Raw genomic sequence first — 23448 nt, 5'->3', positions numbered from 1 at the left:
CGGTGGCGGGAGCGGGAGCGGGCAGCCCCCGGCACCCAAGGAACGAGACCCCCGGCGCGGCAGCCCGGCCGCCCTTCTCCCTGCTTCCCCGTGCCGGTGGTCCTGAGAGGAAGGAAACCCGCAAGCGCAGCGCGGAGAAGGGATCCTCCGTCCTCCCGCTGCCCCAAAGAAAATGCAACTCGGAGGTGCTCCCGGAGCCGCCCCCGCCGGCATCAGCGTGGCGTCCCCACGCGAGGCGGGTGGGGAGAGGGGAGGCAGGGCCGGGGCTCCAGTCGCTCCCCCGGCGGCAGCCCCGCCGGCGGTCCCTGCGTGCCATCTCGGCGGACTCGTACATGGGAGGCGGCCAGAGGTTACGGCGAGGAATTATGAAGTAGCTACAGGCGCTGGAAGCCCTATTGCTGCATCAGTCTCTCCGCTCAGGCTGAGACGAGGTTCGGCGGCATCATTTACTTTCTCCTGCAGGTGCTTTTTAACTTTGATCCCACCGCCGCCTTCCGCGCCCTCGCCCCCCACCCCTCACCCCTCCTTCGCAAACAGCGACCGCGACAACGTCTCTTACCGTACACCCCTTGTCCCCTGCTGTACACGGGCACCAGAGACAGGAATAAAAAACAGATCATGTCCATCTTCAAGGCAGAGCCTTCATCGCCGGCGAAGAAAAACAGCCAAAACAGCTCAGGCAGCATCCGGCGGGGGAGCAAGGAGCAGCCGAAAGCCTCCTGAAACGCCGCCCCATGCGCCCCACTCCGCGCCGGGCACCGGCGCCCCTCGGGCGGAGGAAGGGACCCCCCACACCGGGGCCGCCTGGGGGTAAAATCTAAAATTAAAAAAAAAAAAAGGAAGGAAGAAAGAAAGAAAGAAAAAAGAAGGGAGAGAGCGAGAGAAGCAGGCAGGGAAGGAGAAACGCGGAGTACCGCTTCTCGCTTTCCCTCGCCAGGTTGCTCGAGGATCTCCAGGCGAACAGGCAGCCGCGCCCGCACTCGGGGTACGGGGAAAGGCCAGCCCAGGGGCACCGGGCCGGCGCCGGGCTAGGGCAGGAGCAGGGCCCGGGCCAGCCCAGCCCTATCCCCCGATCCCTGCGGGAAACGGGGCTCCTTTGTTCAGCGGGAGCTGCCAAGCGCTGCCCCAAGTCCCGCGCTGCCCGAAGTGCTGCCAACTGGGGCCAACTTGAGTGAGTCCTCGCCCTTCCTCCTCCTGACGAGCTCTGGCCGCAGCCCCTGGAGCGGACGGGGAGAAGGAGAAGGAGGTGGAGAAAAAGGGGGGAAGCGAGGGTGGGGGGTAGGAGCCAGCTGCTGAAAGGCGGAGGGAGGGATAGGTGATCCTCGCTCTTCTTTTCCAGATCTTCTGAGGAGGGGATTGTTGTAATTAATCAAATCCAGGAAGGATTTTTTTTTTTTTTTTTTTTTTTTTAAAGCGGCTCCCAAGAGCTCCCCCAGCTGCACTGCACCGCCCCAGCCAGCCTGAAGGGAGAAGCAACCGAGGAGCAGACAGACCACGCACCCTCGCTGCGCCTGCAGCTCAGCCCGGCTCTCCTCGCCTCCTCCCCAGCCTGCCAGGTCCTTCGCTCTTCAAAACTTTCCCTGATGTTGTGTGCCGACCTCGTATGGGTGCGTCGCCTCCGTTCTTGTCTGCTCCGCCCGCCTCGCAGAGGATTTGCAGCTGTAGAGAGGCCCCTGCCTCTCTCCCTCGACGGCTGCCGGAGCTCCTAGTGGGAACTAACAGGCTGCAACTGGAAGGGAGACGACAGTGAGGGACAAGATGCTGAACGAAGTTGAGCTACTCCTGCCAGACGCCAGCTGGAAACCGCTTGGCAGGTCTCTACCCCTCCGCTTTTTCCTGAAGCGCCAAAATCTCCTGCAAAAGTTGCCGGGAACGTCACCGCTCTGCAGCCGGCCCCGGGGCGCTCCGCTCCACCGCCCCCCGACGGGGCGTCCGGGGGTTCCCGCGCCCGCCAGCGGGGCTGGCCCGAGGTCGCTTCCCACCTCCCTGCCTGCCGGCTCTGCCAGCCGCGCCTTATCTTCTCCTCTGTTGGCTTGCCAGGTTTTCCCCCTACCCCCTTCACCATTTCATTCCCCTCCACCATTTCACTCCCCTTCGTTTAAAAAAAAAAAAGAAAAAGAGCCAATTAAAGAGGGCGGGCGTGCTGGGGAGAGCCCAGCCTCCTGCCCAATTCTGCGAGCCTCCCCACGCCTCGCCCCGGCCCAATTATAGACAAGACCGCAGGGGTGGGGAGAAAAAAGGGCTTGCTTCGGGCGAGAGATCGGTTGTGAGTCCAGGGTATCCCCATCCTCAGGACGCTCGCGGCAAGGTTGGCTTCTCCCGTCTGGGACTTGAGATGCCAAGGGATAGGGGGCAGCGCAGGTTGCCGGGGTGTCTCCCGCACTGGCGCTCGCTCGTGCCAGCAAAGATTTTTGGGGCCCCCCAGGTAGGTTGCAGGCTGGCGGGGCTGCCTTGTGCATGCTGCTAGGGAGCGGCGGGCGCGGCGCTCCTGCGGGGCGGGGGTGCTGTGCGGGGCCCCTGCCCGGTGCGTGGCTGCGAGGCCGCGGTACCCCCCGGACTGCCGGCCCCGGGCCGTGGTGATGCTCCTACACGGAACCCGGAGCGGGAAAGCTTTGCATGCCCCGCTCCCCGTGCCCCCCCCCCCCCCCCGCGCAGGGCCCGGGGCGAGAGGCCGGGAGGAGGAAGAAGATGCTGCGCCAGCCCCGAGCATCACCACCGGCACCGGGGGCTACGCGGCGCCCTGGTTTGCCATCCCTATCTCCGTCTGCTTTGCTAGGGAGATAAAACGCTGCTTCTGGGAAGCCTAGACCTGCTCGCCCCCGAGCTGGCGAGCCCATCCGTGCCTGGCCCGGGTCCATAGCAATGAGCCAGACCGTAAAGCGGAGCCAGCGCCGTGGAAACCCCTCTTAGGGGCGCGTTCTGCTCTAGAGAGCCGGGCTCCGGCTCGTCTCTTCCCCAGCGCTGGCCCCGCCGGGGCTCCCGGGGACGGGCTGATGCGGGTATCCCTTAGAGACAGCGGATGCTCTCCGGCCCTTCCTGGGGGCTAGCCCCTGCGCGCTCCCCGCCTCGGCCAGGCGCGGGCTAGGCACGCTGCCCCGGGGGCTCCCGGCCCTGCCCCGCGGCTCTGCATCCACACTCTCTCCCCGAGGCAGCTGGCGAGGGGTGCGGGACCCGGCAGGCACTGAGTTGTCATGTGAACAAGTCACTCCCTGGATAAAAATGTAATTTAAAAAAAAAAAAATCAAAAGATATAGACTAAAGAGCGACTGGCTGCTCAGTCATGCTCTAACAAACAAGCAATTGATAGATATAACCCCTAATTAGTAAGTAGTTACTCCTATTGTAAACGGTACTCAGCAAGAGAGAAAAGCAGTAACATACACCAGGAAGAGAGCAGTTGTACAGACAAGACAGCATCACCCCAGAGCCCAGCATCCCCCAGTGCCCGGAATCCATGCATGAGGGACGCATGGCAGGTGATTTCCCACTGGATTCTATTCTATCACTTGTCAGGATACCACCACTATAAAACTGCCTTGCTCGTTTTTGTGGTGGTTTGGCTTTTTTCCCCTTTGTATTTCTTTTTGCTATAACTAAGGGAAGATTTGCCAAGAAAGTGTGGTTTTCACACTCTAAGATGCCTTTTCTATAGCTGATGGCATAGAGCAGGGCACCCGTGAAAGCACCTGATGTGAGCAAATTTATTCTTTAATACAATAAACCCTTATCTGAGAAAGATTTAATCCTTCCCGCAGTGGGTGGTTGCAGTGTTAATAAAGGGTGCATAGGTAGAAGGAGGCAGCCAGCACCAGGCGGACACGTGGATCAACTCCTCTGCCAGGGCATGAGGAGAAGCAGGAGCTGATGATAATGAGACAAAGTAAAATTGTCTACATCTTCACAGAGCAGGCTGAAAACAACCCAAGGAAAACAAGATGAAGAGATGTTTGCAGATCCAGGAAGCTTCATGGTGATAAAATAAAGCCATGGAGACATGAGTCTTGTTCTTTTCTATGCATAATTTTGAAATAAGGATATTTATGTGGCATTTTGTAGCCTTTCCATTATTTTTTTTTTTCAGGGATTCTCATTAAATTATGGAATACTGCCTCAGTATTTGAATGAGTATGAATTACATATCTGGCTAATGAGTCGAGAAAAAAAATCAAAAAAATGTATGCTTCACACCCCTTTTTTGTGTTAGCATTCAATGCACATGCTCATGTTTCACTGGCACAAATGCTTCTGAAAGATGAATTTCAAAGTAAACTGCCAAAGTATATCCTGAGTGGGAAAAAATACTGCCAGAACCCAAGAACATAACTGCATTTGCTAAATAAGGTAATTAATAATTATTGCTTGAAGCCTAATAAATCATAGCATTCATAATTATGGAGTTTCCAATGGGTGACAGCAAGGCAGCACTCCCATGCACACTTGCTAAGCAAACTACTAGTTATAGGGAAACCATGCCCTGTAGTGATTCTACTTGTCAGAAAGCAAAGATGAAGGATGCCTTTCCTCCCCCCCGACTGTTTCTGCAGAATGTATTTGTCCCATCTTTCCATCTGGGAGTCAGTGTCTCCGGTTGCTTCTCAAGACCCCACTTGTCAAATGAGTCCTGTCTCTGAAATATTTATACATACTCCATCACCTATATTTCACAGCTCTGTTAAGAGGTAGACAGTCTCTGGGACAGCTGCTGTGTTCAAAGAGAGCAAATCATATAAAGCACAACACCAGGCAAGCCGCGACTGAAGAACCATGTGAGGCCAAGGTCCAGTTGCATGAACATTAATTATCTCTGTGTCAATGTTTTCGTGCTATAGTCTGGTGCAGTCTGTCATTTCTTTCTTTCCTGGGATGATGCAACTATCTCTGGGCCCCGGCGATCTCTTCAGCTTGTGGCCTGACATTTCTATCACCTCTTTCCTGTTCATTTTCTTCTCAGCAACCCATCCAAGAATGTCTCCAGGATCTATGATGTTTGATCTCTTCGTCCCCTCCCTCCTTCCACACATATATGGAAGCTTTACTGCAACATTTCTCTCACTATGCCCACTGAAAGGGAGTAGTAATAGAAAGTAGGAATAGAAAAGGAACATAATGGAGCACCCTAAAGGGAATGGGCAAAGCCAGGGTGACTCCAAATGCTGCAGGGGAGGTGAGACTTTTGAAGGGGAAAGCTGGAGGACTCTGTAGCACTGCAGCAGAGATGTTAGCAGGGAGATGGGAAAACAAGGGAATTCTAACTGCACCATAGGTCTGCATCGAGGAGCTGAGCATGCAGGGTTGTTCCTGTGCTGCTGTTGAGCTGGAGCAGGTTCTGCAGCACTGTGGGACAGGGTAAGTGTCTGACCTGAGGTAGTGAGATTGGGCAGCAAAGGAGCTAAAGAGGGGAAACTGGGAAAGGCAAGGGAAAGCCAGTGTGTGCGAGGAAGGGGAGCCCCTTCAAACTGCTACAAGCAAACTAGAGACAACAGCACCAGGTCTGCAACACACAACCTGCTGGAAGATGGGAAGCTGGGCAAAGCTACAATGACAGGATGCAGCTAAACTGCTGTCTGTTTTCTTTCTGTTTAACTGGTCTTCTCAGGAAAACTGTAGAAAAATTTATTAAAAAATCCTGGTTTGCCATTCTGAAGTGCTGGAATCAGAATCTCTTTGTGCAAAAAAAAATTCCCCTGGCCTAGAGCAGTGTTTCCCATCGTTCATTACACCAGGCTGGTGCTGCTGCAGTCTAGATCCTCCTGGGTATCTCCTGCTTCCAGTATGAAGCATGCCAAGAGAGGGCTATAAATCCCAAGGGTTCTGCTTTTCTGTCCTCAGTTCTCCTCATCTCCATTCCAGGGAATACACCTATGCTGTGCTCACTTTCTTCCCAGATGCATTTTACAACACTAATGGTACCTCTGAGTCTCTTGTGTATCCTTTGCATTTTTGATTACCTCTCCTCATCACAGATAGTGTTTGGTACTGAAAGGAGTGATGGAGAGGGAGTCCATCTCTATTCTTCACCCAAGATATTCATCCTACCTGAGCCTTACCACTCTTCCTCCCTGCACTTCCCAGATGCTGCTAGTCACAGGGCTGTGCTGGGATTTCTGACAGCTAGTTGCTATTGTGTTGGGTTCCGCTATTCCTGCCCCCTGCCTTCACTCAACTCTGCTTTGACAAACTTCTGTTTCCTGGTTAAGGCTTATTTGAAAGCCATTGCAATGCCTTGCCCCTGTGATCTTAATGTGTGGCCCACTCTTCTTTCCCCAGCTCAAGTGCTCACCCCGTGCCCCCCTCACTTCCCCCTTCCCGCTTGTGCACTAAACCCACAGGCTTTTAACTCAACATTTTCTACCAATCTCTCTGCTTCTTAGCCTATATATCTAGTTTGCCAGAGATCCTGCTGGGTTAGGATTTTTTGCTCTTATGCTTTAGGAGAGATTTGGGCTGGTATAGGGGCTCAGACGTGTCTCAGCATCACGGGGAACATATTTTTCTTGTTTCACCTTTTCTTTGATCTTTTTTCTCCTCTGCCTGCTTCTCCTTCTACATTCATGCTTTCTTCTTGTTTCCCACCTTCCCTTTCATGTGTAAAAAGTGAGTTGAGAAAATGTCAAGCTGATTCTGGTCAAAGGAACTTGTTCTTCCTTTCTTCCACTTCCTTTTATTGCCTCAGTGCCCTCTCCTAGCCCACATCTCCCAGACTGCACTGGAGAGGGATACTTTTTCACAAAGAGCAGATACAAAGGGTTTGGCCATGATTCTGCCCTGTTCATGCCCTCTGCCACTACAAGCGAAAGGTGTATCGATTGCAGACTTCGTCAGTGCCAGGCAGCTGATCTAAAACATGTGATCTCTACCCTGCAGTGGAGGTGGTGGTGCAGGTGACAGCAAAGGAGCTGCTCCTGAAGCAGATGCCTCCAGACAGAGGGCTGTGCTGGAACCAGTGTCAGCACTCCCAGGAGAATGTGCTACTTGAATTTCCCCTGAGGGGTTTTAAACGAAAGTCACAGCGTGGGGATGATTGATCAGCTCGTACAACTCTTAGCTGGGACCTTCCTGTTTAGGCCTTGGTGGAGACAGCCTTTAGCTGCAGACAGCATATCATGTCTCCCTGACGAGAGGAGGAAACCATCCTGCAGAGTCACTTCTGTGGAAGTGCCCAGGTGAGGCTGTGGCTCACATGCCCTGACACCTCTCATTGGTGAGAGAACTCTCCAGCTGGTGTTCTCACTTCAGTTGCCCAGTGGCCACACTCGTTTTTGGGAAGCTGATCCTATTAGCAATACAGTGACTCAAAATAACACACAAGAAGTTCCTCAGTCCCATTTTGTCCTTTGAGCCACCCTCACTTCAGGAAGTTGAGCATTTTTGTTTTGGATATAAAAAGGTAGTTGCAGAGAAAACTGATTTTCTGCCAGAATCTCCCCTCCCTATCAAACCCAGCCCACAAGAGCTAGCAGAGCTGGTTGCAGAAAGATCCGACAGTGTGCCAGACAGGCTGCAGAGAAGAACATCCCATTCAACTCCTGAAGGATCCCCACTGCTTCCTGGGGGAACATACACTGCTGTTCAGAGGTGCAGCTCTCCACCAGCCTCTCACTGTAAAGCAACAATGAAAAACATTTGGAATCCATAGCTGTCAGAGCCAGTGTGCACTGCCACAGTCCAAACAGCTTGGGCAGTCAGACCATTACTGGGATGGGCTTCGTTCCACCCAGGAGAATGGCTGTGCAGTCCCCAGCTCACCTGGCCATCACTGGCTGTTTTGACTGGAGATACCTGAGTCAGCCCAGTGCCTGGTGGAGGCTTCCTCCTACTCTCTTTTTGGCAGCTCTTCAGCTGATTGCTATTTTCCTTCACAACCACAAATCCACTCTCCGAGCCTGACCCATCTTCCCTCTGCCCAGACTCCTTCCAGGAGGGTTATAAATAAACAAGCTTTGACCTGAGTTTTGGAAATCCTGAGGCCAGAGTTCTTGTTCGAAATATAGTGGCCCCAGTGTACTTATCTCTTCCAGAGGCACTCAAAGATAGATGTGGACACTTATGTTTTAATTCAAAATAACTTATAAGGCCTGTTTCACTGTCCTTCCTTGCTCTGCTCGTACCTATAGCTCAGAGTGGCAGGTGAATACATCAGAGGGTTTCCAGAGGTTTAAGGAGAAAATGCAAAGAGCTACCTTACTGGGCAATGCATGTCTCAGTGCCACTGAACTTCCCTGCTTTGGGTCTGTAAGCTGATGAGGTCTGGAGGGATAGAGTGCTGCAAATCTTATTTCCGTGAAGGAGGATGCTCTGACCTCATCTGCAAGGACAGGGTCTCTCAGCCCTCATTTGTGTTCCTCAGCAGTCTCTGCACCTATGCCACTTGTATAAAAACATTATTTCATCTCAGTGTTTTGATCCTGTATGACATTAAGGAAACTTGGATGCCTGAAGTCCAAGCGTTTTGAGAAATGTGAAACACAAGAAAAGTCAAGGGCAGCTGGCTCCTCTATCTTAATCTAAAAGCCACTCCCTTCTCATGACCCAAATGTAGCCCATGGTGCAAAAGTAGCACACAAGGCTCAGCCACTTTAACTGAGTTTGGGAGTAAAGCCCCTACAGTTAATTTGTGCAGAAGTGGTTTCCTTGTAGGGTATTGTATACAGTTTATGAGCTACCCTTACAAGTTGCTATTGCCTCTTCATTTTCAGGTGTTGTTTGCCATTGCTGCGGTACTTGACTCAAGGATCCAGTGAATTTTACTTTTGTGTTAAACTGTATGTACACACACACACACAGATACACACACAAATCCTTTTCTCTTCCATCCCGTGATACACTACAGCTACATTTTTAACAAACTGCCTGTTGGAGTGAAAATATCTTGGAAATTCATTGCACAAATCCAGAAGTTGCAAAAGAAATATGCGAAGAAGAGAAAATGTTCAGAACTGTGCCTGCTGAAAGGATGTTAAAACACAACACACACACACACATACACACATGCACACACCAAGGATTGTGCTTTTTGGGGTGAGCCTGAAGCACAATTCCATGTTGCCTTTATGCTTAAATATTTTCACATCCTTAAGGCACAGCAGTATCCTTATTTTTCCTCTGTATCTTGATGCATTTTAGAAAATCCATGGTGAAATACTCTGTTTCAACTTAACATGACTATTTATAACACAATTGTACAGCAATTCAGAGTTAGAAGAACCATTACTGTAAAACTAAGTAACACTAGATGCTACATACAAGAAATTAACAGAAAAACCATGTTGGGAGGAAATTCTAGATAAACCAACCGCTTTCACCAACATATTTTTCATTGGAGCTGCTCTTATCATTTTAGAGAAGCTGGGGCTGGAGCTGCCTGGGGACACAAGAGAGGTGTGTGAGTTCTCTGTAGCATTGAAACACTGCTCCTGGGGAGGCAGTTTACCAGCAGAGCTGCTCTTGCCAGGATCACCCATCTCCTCACTGCTCCCAAGTAACACAGCAAGTGAACCTGCACTGACGCAGAAGGGTTTTGCTGGCATGGCTGTCTCAGTCAGAAGCTGCACCCCTGATCAAAAGTGAGCATGAAGGAGCACTCTGCTGTGTGAGGAGGGGGCTGAAACACAGAGTCGAGGTGTGACTCACCCAAACTCAGGCAGCAAGGCAGAGGGATGAGCAGAGCTGGAACAGAATGCTTTCTTGCCTCATTTCTCAGCATGGCTGCAGACACACAGAATTGCCACTGAACTGTGTATTCCAATGTATAATTACTTGCTTATTAGCTGGCTAGCTCATTATGCCAAGAAAGTTAGCAGGAATGCGGAACAAAGACATTTCTCTTCTTGCTGTCTTTCAGACCGGAGAAATGGCAGATCATACAACCTGCTGGGAACCTCCACCTTCTCCACTCTTCACAGGCTGGCAGAGGTTGAAGTTTGATTGATTTCTCAGTTACATCTAGTTCTCAGAAGAAAGAGAAAAAGAGCTAATCATGCTAGCCTGATACTAAAGCCAGAGACTTTGATGGTTGTTGCTATTGCTGCTTCCAGAAGAGTGATGTGCTGGGCACACAGGTGATCTTGTACTGAGCCTTGAAGACGTTGGGAGCAGCCAGCTTTAGCACACACCATTGCTTGGAATCTCACAGATGGGGAGGACTATGATACGGGTTGTTAGCCTGAGGTAAAGCCAAATCCAGGGCCGCTGGAGCCAAGATAGGGCTTGACTTACCGATTGTTTAGGTGGCACTTTCCTAAAGCTTGAAAATGTAATCCCCTCTGTTGCAACCTCCCTCTAGGGGCTCACCAGTCACTTCAGTGTTTTAAGACATATCACTTCATGTCTGAAATGTTGCACACTCACCCTGTGGGTTTTCAAAGAAGTTTGTCCATGCAGCTCCCCAGGTGGCATGGTGAGGGGTGAGAGGCTTCTCCTTTCTAAACCAGCCCCTGCATCCAAACTTCCCCAGGCAAATCAGACAAGGGTTTTGAGCAGCAGCAACAGACTTCCCTATTAGCTATGTCAGTCAGTAAAATTAGTGGAAAGTAGCATAATTTTTAGATGGACCAAATCATTCAGATTACGGAGACAGAAGGAACCACTGCTGGTCTGATCTTCTGTTCTAATCAAAGTGCATTGTGAGGAACAACCTCCAGAGCTGATTTCTGATAAGCCAATAATAAACCATTCATTTCTATTTCACACAGAGCAGTGCCATATTCCATCAGGATGCACAAACCAGTATTCTGGAGGAACAATACACATCTGGAATCAGGTTTACAGCTCTTCAGCAGCCCTCAGATTTGCAGATACGCCAATATCTGACTTGCTGGAAGGTTTCATGGCATGTGATTCTGGCACTGAGGAATAAATGCCTCTGATTTTCCTACTCTGATTTTTCCTGGTCTTTGGCGTCAGGAATGAGGGAGACAGATGCCACCTCTCCATCCAGCTTCAGGGAGGACTGGGGGAACCAGCAAGATCCAGGTGAGAAGGAGAAGCTGGTGGGGAGTCAGGCAGCACTGACTCAGGAATTAATGGGGTGGGCAGAGAAAGGAAGGGCTGGAAAATGGCCTGGGGGAGGGATGAAAGAGGGACACTGGGGCAGCTTGAAGCATGGGAGGAGAAGCAAGGACTGCTGGAAAGATGCTGGGAGCAAGTAGACAACTGAAACTTGGGGAAAGCCAGAATGAAGAAAGCACTGCTTGCTGGGGCAGGGACTGGAGGCCCCTGGTTGGGCTGATATGTGGTCCTGGGCCATGGGTAGGGCGAGGGGAGGCTTGTCAGGGGAAAGACTGGGCAGGGTCCCCAGGATCTGGCAGCTCTGCCCCTTCTTTCCGCCCACTTAGCCCTTATTTTTCTCCCTCCCACCTTTGTGCACCCCCTCACTTGCCTCACACCCTGCCTTAATTCCCTTACAGTCCTGCCCTTGGAATGAAGCCAGTAGAGTTGGAAGGGCTGAAATAAAGGAGCAGTCAGGGAAGAACAGGGTGAAAAGTGCTCCCCTGTGCCTGAAGATCCAGTCCAGCTGCCCTGGGCACACCTGGTCTTGGGGATTACATGGCATTGGGTCACTGCAGCTGACAGGGGCTGAGCTCATCCCTGCTCCAAGCATCCTGTGTGAGGTGTCTCATGTTAAATACTCTTCTGTATTCCCCATGTACCTCTGAGTCCCTGAAAACAGCAGACATACTCATAAAAGATGTCTGCAAAAAATTATTTTACAGAAACCAATAGATGCCCTTCTCTCTGGAAAATGAGCATTGGTTAATCAAGAAATTACCAATAAAAATTTCTCATATGAGCACTATTTCCCCCCCTTGTTTGTGTTGTTAGAGGATCACATTTCATTTTCAAACCGCAGTTCTACATTTATCATCCCTGATTTAGCAAATTGCCTCTTGTGGAAGCAATGTCTAACCTACCTTTATTTAAGATTTTGCAGGATAATGTGTTTATGTTGGACTCAGAGAGGCTCACGAAAAAGTGGCAAACATATTGCAGTGGAGGTAATATAAATGATTTTAGATTCAAAATATTCCTTCTCAAGTAACACTTTCAGAAAATATTGTATTGTCAGTAAGACTTAACCCTAAAATCTTGAAATCTTGAAGCAAGAGGATTTTTGTTGTCTTTCTCCTTTTTTTTTTTTTTTAACAGGGATCAGAATTAACCTTTCAATAAGCATCTCTTTGTAGTCAAAATAGAAGAAGGTGAAGATACCTCTTTAATCAGACTTTGCTCAAGGCTTATCAGCAGGGTAGGAAAAATTTAATTTTGCAGCCCAAAGATTTTCACTTCACCCTTGGGCAAGCAAGAGTCAACTGTGTGGCAGCAGCAGAGTGGGTCTCTCCCTGGATATGCTTCTTCTTTTCTATCCTCTTTATAGCAAGCAGCTTGGAGGGGAAAGGCTGGACAATGGGGTCATGCCTGCTGCAGCCACAGCCATCCCCACCTCTTCCAGCCAAGCAAACCAGGCTGCTGGCAGCCCCTGGCAGGCTCCTGCCTTTGGCAGCCAGCAGTTTGCCCATGCTTGAAACCAGCCCTGTCTGCAATAAGGTAGAGGAACTCCTATCTGCAAAGCTGAGTCCGGAATCCTTATCTTATAGCTGCAACTGGAGCTCCCACTACAATGGAAGGATGCAGATAATTGGGCTATCTTGTAGAACACAAATTGTTCTGCCCTATAAACTGCAGTCAGTGCACATGATGCAATCTCACTGCGCCAGGGTGGAAAGGGGAGTCTTGGGAATAGGGGTGGCTTGCTCACCCCAAGCAGGAGAGAACTTCTGTGCCCTCGGCACACACAGCTAAACTGCAGGGGATCACACGTATGACCCCTTTCCATTTGAGCTCTGTGGGAATGCTATCAAGCTGATGATTTTCTGTGAAATCAATAAGAAAGTACGAGGGCATCAACAAAATCATTAATAATTTCTCCCAATTATAATCTAGTTTCTTCAAATACAGCTGTTGCTGGAGCCTCCAGCCAGAATTAATGATACGGAAAATCTGAAGGACAATAAACAGTATATCCGTGAGCTAGCAGGATGTGAACAAGCAGTAAACAAAAATGAAAATGTCAAAGGGGTTAAATCTTTAATAAACTACTGTTCCAATATTGTTTGATAAGCTTCCCTTCAGATGTCGCACAAATATTGTCCCTTGCTTTCAGAGCCAGCCTGGTCTTTTTCAAGCCAAACACATTTCACGAGACAAAATTGTAGAGGAACTGAAATGGGCCTTTAAAAGAGAAACAGATTGTAACCTCATTCTTACATTTTAAAAGCAATAACATGAATGCATGATTACACATTCCTCATAGCTGGGATTCCTCATTCCTCACAGGTACAGAGCCTGTCCTGTGTTCGGCACAGAGCTCACTGACGTTCAGAACCTTCTGCTGTTTATAAAGCGAACTGAGCAGGTACATTTTGCAGTTGTTAATACCAAGGGTAATAATATACACACACACATTCATCTGCCCACACAAGCACAAAAAGGTTAATACCAATCTAAAAATATTTTGTATGGCAGAAAGAATACAAAATCATTGTCAGTGGAGTTGTTGGAAGACAGTATCAGTTAATGGAAGGTTTGTAGTCTTGGGCACACTGTCCATCCTGGGCAGCCACTATCTTACCTTTTTTAAAGTACTTTATCAAGTGTTTTGTGATGAAAACCACCACAATCCCTGTGTGTCTGAAATAAGTAAACAGCAATGCAAATGAAACAGGCACATTTATGAAGCCAAGGAAGGAAAGGATAAGTTTTCTTAGGCTTGATTTTATGTCACAGGTGCATTTTGTTTCTTTCAGACCTCTCACGAGTGACTCAAAATGCCAAATTCTAATCTCCCAAGACTCAGAGACAATCAATCAAAGGGGAAATGCTGAATTCCCAGTATCCAGCCTGCTCTAAGAAAGCCGGTCGGCTGTGTAATGCAACCTAATCTGTTTCAAGCATCAGCTTTTTTGTTTCTTTCCCTGGTTCACGTATATACACACATCCAGTGGGAGAGAGAGAAAGAAAAAAAGAGAGAAAGGGAGGGGAATAGAGAGGCCACATCTACACGTATCTATAACTGTTGGAAGAAAATAGCTAATACGTGGAGCTAGAACTGGAGAAGGTGAGACTGCTCTACAATTCCCTTGGTGAACTGCAACTAAGATTGGTCCAGAACAATCATAAATAAAATACTGCATGGAAGACAAAAATCAAGGCATGTTTTTAACCGTCTGGTGGGGGGAAAATAGTTATGGATTCTGACTGGGAGAAGCAGATGGCGATGAATTATGAGAATAGGGCACTGCTGCTGCTGCAGCCACTGCTGCAACTGCCACAGCTCAGCTCTTTTCCATCTGACAGAAGGGCCCCTGGGCAGGCACAGATGAGTCAGACTTGTGTGTGTGCAGGCATCTCTGGAGAACCCCAGTTGTTCCCTGCCATTTGTGTGACACTGCTTCAGGGTTTGAAAAGAGTCATGCAGCCCCTACATCCTGAGAGCACCCTTTCCCTTTGCACTTATTTTTCCCAGTGTCCAAGATGTGGCCAACCCTGATGAGCGCAGCATGGCTGGCTGGCATCATGCAGGAGGGATCTCTACAGGCTCCAAGCAAGGGTGATACTGGCATCCTCCGAGTGGTGCACCAAAAGTCCTCAGCTGATGCTGAGATGCAGAGAAGGAGCCATTGAGGACATCTGTGTTGGAGCCATCTTTCTTGCACTCCTTGGGGACACCTGCACCCAAGGATGTGCAGCAGGCACACTGCAGAGCACCAGGATTTGGCTAACACAATTAAACCTGTAGGTTACCTGTTAGCACTGGTGAATAGTCCCCTTTGGCTCCGGGAGACACCTCAGCCCCTGAGCAAAGCTGTTGTTGGCCCAAACGCCAACAAGACAGTGGAAGCAGAAGGACAGTGTTTTGAGCTGGAGACTGGCCAAAGCACATATCCAGTGTATCCACTGTGTGAGAAGCTCTTGCCTGCTTGCAAAAGAGAAACTATGCCAGCACTGGCACCGTGGATTGCTTTTTTTACAGAAGACTTAGCTGTTGGATTGAAGCTGAGATGTTTCCTATCCTCAAAAGACTATTTTAAGCTCCACGGAGAGCAGTTGTTGAACAAGCTCTGTAAATACAGAAGAGCAGTAGCAAATTCATTTCACCTTATTAGCTAATGGCTTCCCCTTCAGGAAAAGAGATTCCTGAGGAAAGAAACAAACAGTGCTGTCTCTGCCGCCAAGCCTGACCTGAGCTTCCCTGCAGCAGGCTGCTCCCTTCAGCACCTGAGAAGGAGAGGGGCCCCCCTCTGATAATTGTGTCTGCCTTCAAATACAGGACTGTGGGCTGAGGGCTGTGGCAAAGGAGGGGAGATGAGCTGGGTGAGGAATTATTGCTTTCTGTTCCTTGATACCTTCTGGGAAAAAATTAGGGATACTTAGCTGCTGTCACGCAAACATTTTATGCAAATCTTATCTTTGTCTTCTGCATACTGGTACATAATTTGCATCTGATTATCAACTTTGGGTCTATTGTTTTATTCTAAACAGAATTCCTGTTGCTGAAAGGTGTTGGATTGACAACCCCAGTGAATAAAATCATCTCATCATCTCTCTATCAAGAGGGTAGGAGAAGAACAGCTTCTCACACAGGGCTCTGCCCTTATTCCTCAGCCAGGGCCAGCAGTGAGGATGCCAGCCCTTGGCATCTTCTGAGCATGCCAGCTGATGTAGAGCAGGGCTATGAATATGGAATCTCTGAGAACTTTCTGCAAAGACAACCCAAAACAACTTATAAAGGAACAAAATTCTATTGGGTCAGATTCACATGTGTGCTACACACACAAAGGGTTCCAGCATGTAGCTGGCTCTGGATCACACCCAAGGATGATGAAACAGTTTACATGGTGAGATCTTCACACCCAAAATGAAGGCCTTTAGTCTCCTGACCTAGAGGAGTGGAGGTATTTGCTCCCTTTGGCACATGCACAAGTATTGCCAGCTGGATACAGCCCTGTCTCCAGCAGCAGCAACACCCTTGATCCTTTTCTTACTGGATGTCTTGCCTTGTGTCTTAAAGTAAAAATATTTGCCTGGAACTAAAGTGCCTCAAGTCCATTGGAGTCAGTGACCTGACTGTTCTACTTCATTTACCCTGGCTGAGAATTTGGCTCAGGTACACCACATTAGCAGGAATATTCTGGGAAGCCGCATGTAGGAATCAATGACAAGCAGAGATCACAGTCTTCAAGTTTTGCAACACGTGGATCTTATCACTTACCTCTTGTGTCTCCAGAAAGATACTTTTCTTTCATCTTGAATGAGGGCACAGGGTGCCTTCCCCTCCCTAGCACTGGGGAAGAACAGGAACTATTCACCATAGCTACAGGATGAAATGGGGACTGAATCAATCCTGCAGCACAAGGCTGCTTCAGTCAAACCAAAGGATGAGGACAAACTACTCTTAACCTGATTCTTAGGCTTCAGCAATCACAGCACTGAGCAATAGGAGTCTGTCCACTTGACTTTGGGATGGATGCCTGTTCTAGCTGTGTTTGTCCCGTCGATAAAATATTCAGGCCCACTAACAGCTGCTTCTGTAAGAGTGCCAGATTAAGACAAATAATGCAGACTTAGTGCTCTTTACATGGATTGCATGGGCTGACCCTGCTGCAATATGCACACCCACAAATCTTCTCATCTCATTACCTCATTGAACACGGCTGCTGCTCTGTGAGGACAGGAGCCGGCTGATACCTCGACAGAATTCGAGCATGACATGCTGAGTCAGAGCTGGAAAGAGCTGACTGAGACCTCAGGGTCTGCCTTGGCGGGGAGGTGGACCCTGTAAAAAGATGCAGCCTCAAGAAGAACACCGGACAGCCCTGATGGACAGGACCCTTGGAGTTGTGGAGGAGCTCATTAAGACACCCCTCATTATTCCTGTTCTTGCTCTTTGCTAACACCCTCTTAGTATTTTACTTCCCTTCTTCTTGCACAGCCAGTTTTGGGTTAAGAAGGGAGGAGTATGCATTGCGTAAACGAAGCTTGCTGTTTTTCTTTGAAATATGTGGAAAGGCTTTGAAAACCCAACTGTAGCCGTTCCCAATAATCTCAGCTTTCTGCTCTATTTCTCTGGTTAACCTTGCTGACTCAAAACAACAAAAAGCATAGCCTGAAGGATATAGTGCTCAGTGCTTTCTTAACTTTCCAATGGCATTTTCCCAGAGATATTTTCTTTCTGCTAAGATCTTTGAAGTCCATTCTTCTCTTTCTGTGTGGATTCCCACTGAGACCAAATGACTTCCCAGCCTGCTTCCCCAGGCCTTCATGGGGAGGAAGCATGGCTGCCTTCCCCAGGTGATAACAAGAAGGAAGAGTCAGTGAGGGGCCTGCTGAGATGACAGCAGTAAACAAGTGAACACAGAGAAATGTTTTCTTCCCAGAAGATGGTGGGAGTGAGATCTTCCCTCACTCATGTCCCAGTTAGAAAATGACAACATCATCTACTAGGATATTGCTGTGCCCATCTAGTAAGACTGAGCAAGTCTCATTTTCATATTGCTTTGCAATCAACTCAAAACGTCACTCTTACCTGAAGAAAATTTTCTTTCCCCACCCACACTTGTTTTCCCCCAACCCTAGCTGCAGTTACAAACTGATTGCCTGGAGAAGGAAGTGATGGGAACTTCACATTAAGGCAGGCACCTGTCAAGCTTTGCTAAGATACTTGCCCGGAAGGAGAAGGTGAAATGTGGCAACAAGATCACTGGAGGAAAGGCAGACACCCTTCCTTGCTCCATTCCTGCTACAGAACTTCTGGGCAGGGGTCTATCTCCTTCCTCGTCTGAGCCCAAAGGACTGTGGCTTCCTTGCCAGCCTCGGACACTTTTTCATGTGCTGCTCAGCAGCTTGACGGACAACCCTCCCATGACTGCATGGCATAGATAATGCTTCTGCCAAGGTACCAATCCTGAGTGTGAGGAACGTGATGGAGAAGGGCATTTGCCAGCTGTGAAGTGAGCACCACAGCAGCACCCCATACAGCAGGCTGAGAACAGGAAAGACATACAGATGTGTCTGCCAAGAAAGCCTGGCCCATAGGTAGAGCTTTCGTCCTGACCAAGTCAGCAGAAATGCCACATACCCACCCACAAGAATTCTATATCACCACCATCTGCTTCTGTCTCATCACTAAGGAAATTTCTTCAGGGGAAGATGAAGAAAAAGACATGTTCTGCTTCTGTAAACACCAGCCCTTCCATCATAGATGTGACGTGTAAAGGAACGGAGAAAGGACCGTATAAAGAGGCCCCTTGAACATAATTAGAGAACTGGACTGCTTTGGCTTGTCCTTATAACAGTCCAGAGCTGGGCACTAGACTTACCCACAACAGATAAAGATGAGTAACTACATAATGAGGTTAAAATATTCATTAAGCTAATTGCATGTTAATGAAGTAAATGATGCTATTAGGCATCCATTGAGCTCCATCTGTGTGTGCAAACAGGAGTGAGAATAATCACACTGGAAAGCAGGGGAAAAGACAGTGGCAGCACACAGGCACCAGGGGTGGAAGGGACAATCAGTGGGGGAAGCCCCAGGTCCTGGGGGGACTGACAGCTATGAAAAGGAGGGTGGTCCCATGAAAAGAGGGAGCCTGGTCACAAGAAATCCTGGGTGGCTGTTGCCAGCACTGTGAGTGGGCGTATCATTTTCCCATGCTCCATTTCAGACACGTAAAACATGGACCACAGCCTTGTCTCAAGTGAGAAAATTCATGAGGGAACTCAGGAAAGGGTCTGGACAAAATCACCTTCACTATTGTGTCTGTTGATTTTATCAGAATTGCTTGCAGGGGCAGAGATCCATCACCCCAGAAAGAGCAGTAGGACTCAAGCCAAGAAGCCATAAGGCACCGGAAAGGTCTGTTACTGAAAAGGGCCAACAAGAAGGCTAAAAATAAGGAGGCAGAATAACTCATGCATTTAAACTTCCTCTGTCAGCACCATGGAGGACAGTTTCTAATAGGTGCTTCAAAAAACAAGAAAAAAATTCCGTCTGACATAATTATGACCAGAGTTCTATATGGCAGAATAGGGAAAAAGCCTACATCATTCATGGTAAAATTCATTAATAATGAAAGGCAAGGGTTAAATTACATAACTGTCACCTTAAAGTTAAATAATATTTTCAGCAGAAGGAAAGGGAGATGGGACAACTCCATAACCAACATGTTTATTTCAGCACATGAATAATTTAGGCAAATAATACAACAGCTTTTTAAAGGGGAGAAGATTTGATGAGGAGATTGGGTTAGAAAGAACTCACACTGCATTTGGAGATCTGAAAGACTGGGAGAATAATTCATAATCAATCATTCATTCAATTAATTCGTCCTTTCTTTCAGGCCATTAATGGGCAGATTGTTCTTTTTGTAAATGCACTTACAGTTTGAAGTTACTGGAATAAATCTGGTCCATGGTTCCCCTTGCATGGCCAGTTTTTTGAAACGAGACACTGCACAAAATGGAAACAGGTTTGTATGGGGAGGTCATCTCCCAGTGGGCTTCTGATCTCGGACTAGTTCCTCAAGTTCGGATGTTCCATAACATCATTCTCCTGCAATAATTGCTTAAAATCTCTTCTCCAGGTAGACCTGGAAGCTCACCCCACTCATCCTGTGTGGGTACAAAGTAGCAGGCAAAACTGGAGTGAACATGCATGAAGCAGATTCATTAAAAATTTCAGACCACTGTTACTGAAAAATTAGTTTATTGTGTTAGCTTGTCCCCAGTGAAGCTGGCATTGTTCCAAACTACCGTTCTGATGAGTGGGAAGGAGAAGAACTGTTTAAGTCATTCATATTTCTGCAGTGAAACCTGACAGATGAGGCTTTAGCCAGAGGCTGATTATTGTCTTGGGAAAAACAAAAATATCCCTGTAAATTCTGCTAAATGCCCAAGTATATGTGCCCTGATGTGCAGACCCAGAGCCTCCCAGAGAGACTCTGGCTCATGAAAGATGCCCAGTAGAATTGGCACAGCCCTTCCCACAGGCTCCCAGATAAAACCACTGCAAAAGTTAACCAGATTTCTCCGAGTGGCTGGAGCTGTTGGCAAGAGCTCTGCGTGGGTCCAGGGATGATGAAGCCTGCGTAACAACAGAGCTCCGGTGCCCAGAAACCGTTCCTGTGACTGACTCAGCAGGAAGCCTTAATCCTGATTATTTTATGGCTCTAAGAGGCCTGTGCCTAATGATTTTTGTCTGGGTTGTCTGCCCATTTCCAGGTAGATAAATGTCTGCGTAGCAAAAACAGAAGCCCTGTTTGGCACTGAGATGCCTGCCAAGCTAGGGATCTCAACAGGCAGCCTCAGGGCTCCTGCTCAGTTCAGTCTCCATTCCACATCCAGGGAAACATGTTTTGCAGTGGAAGGGACAGACAGCAAAGGAGGCACAAATGCATGTTGCTTCTGCTCTGTTAGCAGGAATAAGCAAAGAACTCCCATCTCTGAGGATGCTAATTAATTCTGCACAACATTCTCCTAATTTAAAGAAAAATTATAAATAAAAAAACTTCTGAAAATATTTCCTGTGGGTTTGAAATGCAAGTGAAATCTAGGGTGCTCATACATGTAGGCAAAATGGAGAATGAGCAATAATGAATTAGAGTGGGGATATGTGGGAGCAGGAAGCACTGTTATTTTATCTGAATTGTTTTATGGGCTCGAGGACCTAGTAAGTCTTTCCCATCTCTAATTTCTCTGCTCTACCTATCCCTAGTTTATCATTAAGGAATCACTCACACAAATTCAATTAAGTATTTAACATTTTCCTTCCTGTCGCTCCTTGTCTCATTGACTCTTCATCCCACTTCAAATCTCAGCTGACATCTCTTACCTCTCTGGCTCCCATTTCTTTGCCCTTAGACTATTAACTCAGTAGCTGTGTGACTTAATCCACTGAAATATTTTGGATTCTCTCTTTCTTGCAAAGGAGACACAAAATGGAGCTGTAGTGTAGGGCATCAACAAAGCCCAGCTGCTGGCTGCACAGCTGTGTGCTGCAGGAGATTAGCCCGCTGGTCTGGCAGCTCTGATGACCCCAGTTCGGTGCTGCATTAAGTCAGGAATGAAAATGAGGTTTTATTTTCCATTGTTTGTGTTCACTGGCTAGGTACAGCATATGAGGCTGAGTTTAGCAGAGTGCGTTCATGAGCTTGGGATGGGAAGAAGCTGGCTGTGACATGGGCCAGGGGAGGGGAAGACCTGTGCATGAGGAGTTCAAGGCTGGAATAGCAAAAGTGAATGGGTTGCAGGATGTACAGCAGTGGTGCACAGCTGTGCTCAGTCTCAGCCAAAAATTATCACTCTGCTGGGCTTTGAGAAGGAAATTTTAGCTGCTTACCACCTTGGGTTCTATCCTCCTGGGTTTTCTGCCATTAGTTTTCTGGGGTTTTGCTCTCTCTGGCGTATGCTACCCTCCCTTCCCACATACATGTTAATGCAATTGTATGTAAACTTGCTCAAGCTGAAAACCAGTGTTCTTCAAAGGCTCAGGAGCAAGTCCCAGCTAAGTGCATAATTACACAGTACTTGGAGTAATTTTCCTTTTCCTCTGAAAATGCTCATTGGCTCTGATTTTTCTATCTGCAGACTGTAAACTCATAATTAGCAGTAAATTACTTGTGCTTTCAAGTAAACAGAAAAAATACAGTCCACAAATTGCCTCGTGGTGGCACAGGCCCCCGGCTTTTCCTGCTTCCATCTATCCCACTTGCGAGAGGGATGGATGGATGAGAAAACATTTCTTCAAGGAGCTTGGATGAGGATATCATTTACTGAGTTACCACAAAAAGCTATAAAAGACAACTTCTGAGCTAATGCTGGCCAGTCCCTGAGGATTGTGTGGCTTGGCTGGGTGTGAGAAGGACAGCATGTGGCAGAGGCGCCTCGGGAGCAGAGGGTCTCCCTGAAGCCAACCCAGAGCGTCTGAGTACATCAATAAACCCATGATGCAAGAACTGGAACTTCCCCTTTCAAGCAACATGAAATAACATATGCTCTGGAAAGTTGCTGCAGAGCACTGGAGGAAAATCAAAGTGCTGAGCTATTGTGGAGCAAAGGCCAGGCCAAGCCTTGAGGGTGGAACAAGCTTCTTAAACTGCAGTCTGATCTTGGGCAGTGCTGTGTGATGAAGCAGTGCCAATATGATTTGTTAATCACAGTTAATCGTGGTTGCTGGGGGCAATAGCCCAGACAGAGTGGGTGGACTTCAGAGCAAACAAGCCAGTCATTTTCCAGTTTTCAGAGCCATCAGCTGAGAAATGGCTCCTGGAAGAAGCCCCAGAGATGGGTGTATGGATGGAAGATCAGCTTTTCTGACTGGACATCTGTCTGAGACTCAGAGAATGGCAACAGGCCTATTCATCTGATTAATGAGCAATATGTTTTCAGGGATCTCACCTGATGGTCATCAGAGTCTCTACTACACACCAAGAAGGTGTCTCAGGAAAAATTGCCGCAGCAACTATCAGAGACACAGAGATGACAACAGAAAAGAAATTTTTTCTGGGGTCAAAAGGCAGTTGTTTGGCAACGTGTAAATACAAAGGAAGGATTATTGGAACATGCCATTAGCAACAGAAGAATAATGTGAGGAGGTTCTGCATCAGGGATGTTGATTAGGTCTGGAGTAATTTTCAGGAACCAGTGTATACAGTGGCAGAGTAAACCCAGCTTCCTGAACACTGTCATGGATGCTGCTGTGAGAGTGTAGGCATAAGCAAATGCAAAAATCATATCCTTGTTCCATCTTCACTGGAAAATCAGGGGGGAAAACACATAATCTACCCAGCAAGCAGAAAATAAAAGGAAAGGAAAAGGAAAAGGAAAAGGAAAAGGAAAAGGAAAAGGAAAAGGAAAAGGAAAAGGAAAAGGAAAAGGAAAGGTGTTAAAAAAGAAATTTAAAAAAAAGCCAAAAAAACAACCAGCCAAAAAAACCCCAAACAACAGGAAAAGATTATATGAAAAAAAAAGAAACCACAGGTTGCTGTTGGCCTGGGATCATAATCCTTTTGTTATTACATATTAATATGTAAGGAATGTTTGCAGGGAAAGGATAGGATAAAACAATTAATCTAGAGCATCCATCCAAATAGAGGCAATTCTTTCCTAAGCACAGTATCATGCAAATGCATTTGAAACAGAGCTGATTACAGAGTCATTTCATATAGAACTCACTCACATTTTTAAAGGTGGACTGAAATTTTCCAATATATACACATTAATATATATATTTTTAGGAATACTGTTTAAGTCCTTGAATAATAGTACTTTGCACTATTGTAGCAATTTCCTTCTGAAGATCTTGAAGAACTTTACAAAAATGAATGAAACTTTCTCCAACCCACTGTGAGGGAGATAACTGCTTGTGCCTTGTTATACAAAGGGGAAGGAGGG

General features: G+C 47.7%; 1 protein-coding gene and 1 long non-coding RNA gene across 4 annotated transcripts in view; one reads left to right on the top strand and one right to left on the bottom strand.

Annotated features, from left to right (window-relative positions):
- MDGA1 (MAM domain containing glycosylphosphatidylinositol anchor 1) overlaps window positions 1–1421 on the bottom strand; it is a 152563-nt gene extending 151142 nt beyond the window's left edge. For both annotated transcript variants that reach the window (XM_042022943.1, XM_042022944.1), the window contains exon 1: window positions 560–1421. In XM_042022943.1, the coding sequence (XP_041878877.1) occupies window positions 560–686 (127 nt within the window). In that variant the 5' untranslated portion in view covers window positions 687–1421. The remainder of the gene's footprint in view (window positions 1–559) is intronic.
- LOC121662114 lies at window positions 250–10873 on the top strand. 2 transcript variants are annotated; one of them, XR_006015189.1, is made up of 4 exons: window positions 250–462; window positions 1415–2425; window positions 9842–10167; window positions 10692–10873. It is a non-coding gene; the product is annotated as an uncharacterized LOC121662114 (long non-coding RNA). The 2 variants fall into 2 exon arrangements; XR_006015188.1 differs by having other exon boundaries at window positions 9842–10873.
- The last annotated feature ends 12575 nt before the right edge of the window (window positions 10874–23448 follow it).

Source organism: Corvus kubaryi, unplaced genomic scaffold (genome assembly GCF_017639235.1).
Source record: "Corvus kubaryi isolate FWS band 111438036 unplaced genomic scaffold, C.kubaryi_AGA036_p1.0 37232, whole genome shotgun sequence".
Lineage (NCBI taxonomy): Eukaryota > Metazoa > Chordata > Aves > Passeriformes > Corvidae > Corvus > Corvus kubaryi.
This window is presented reverse-complemented; position numbering and strand designations above follow the sequence as displayed.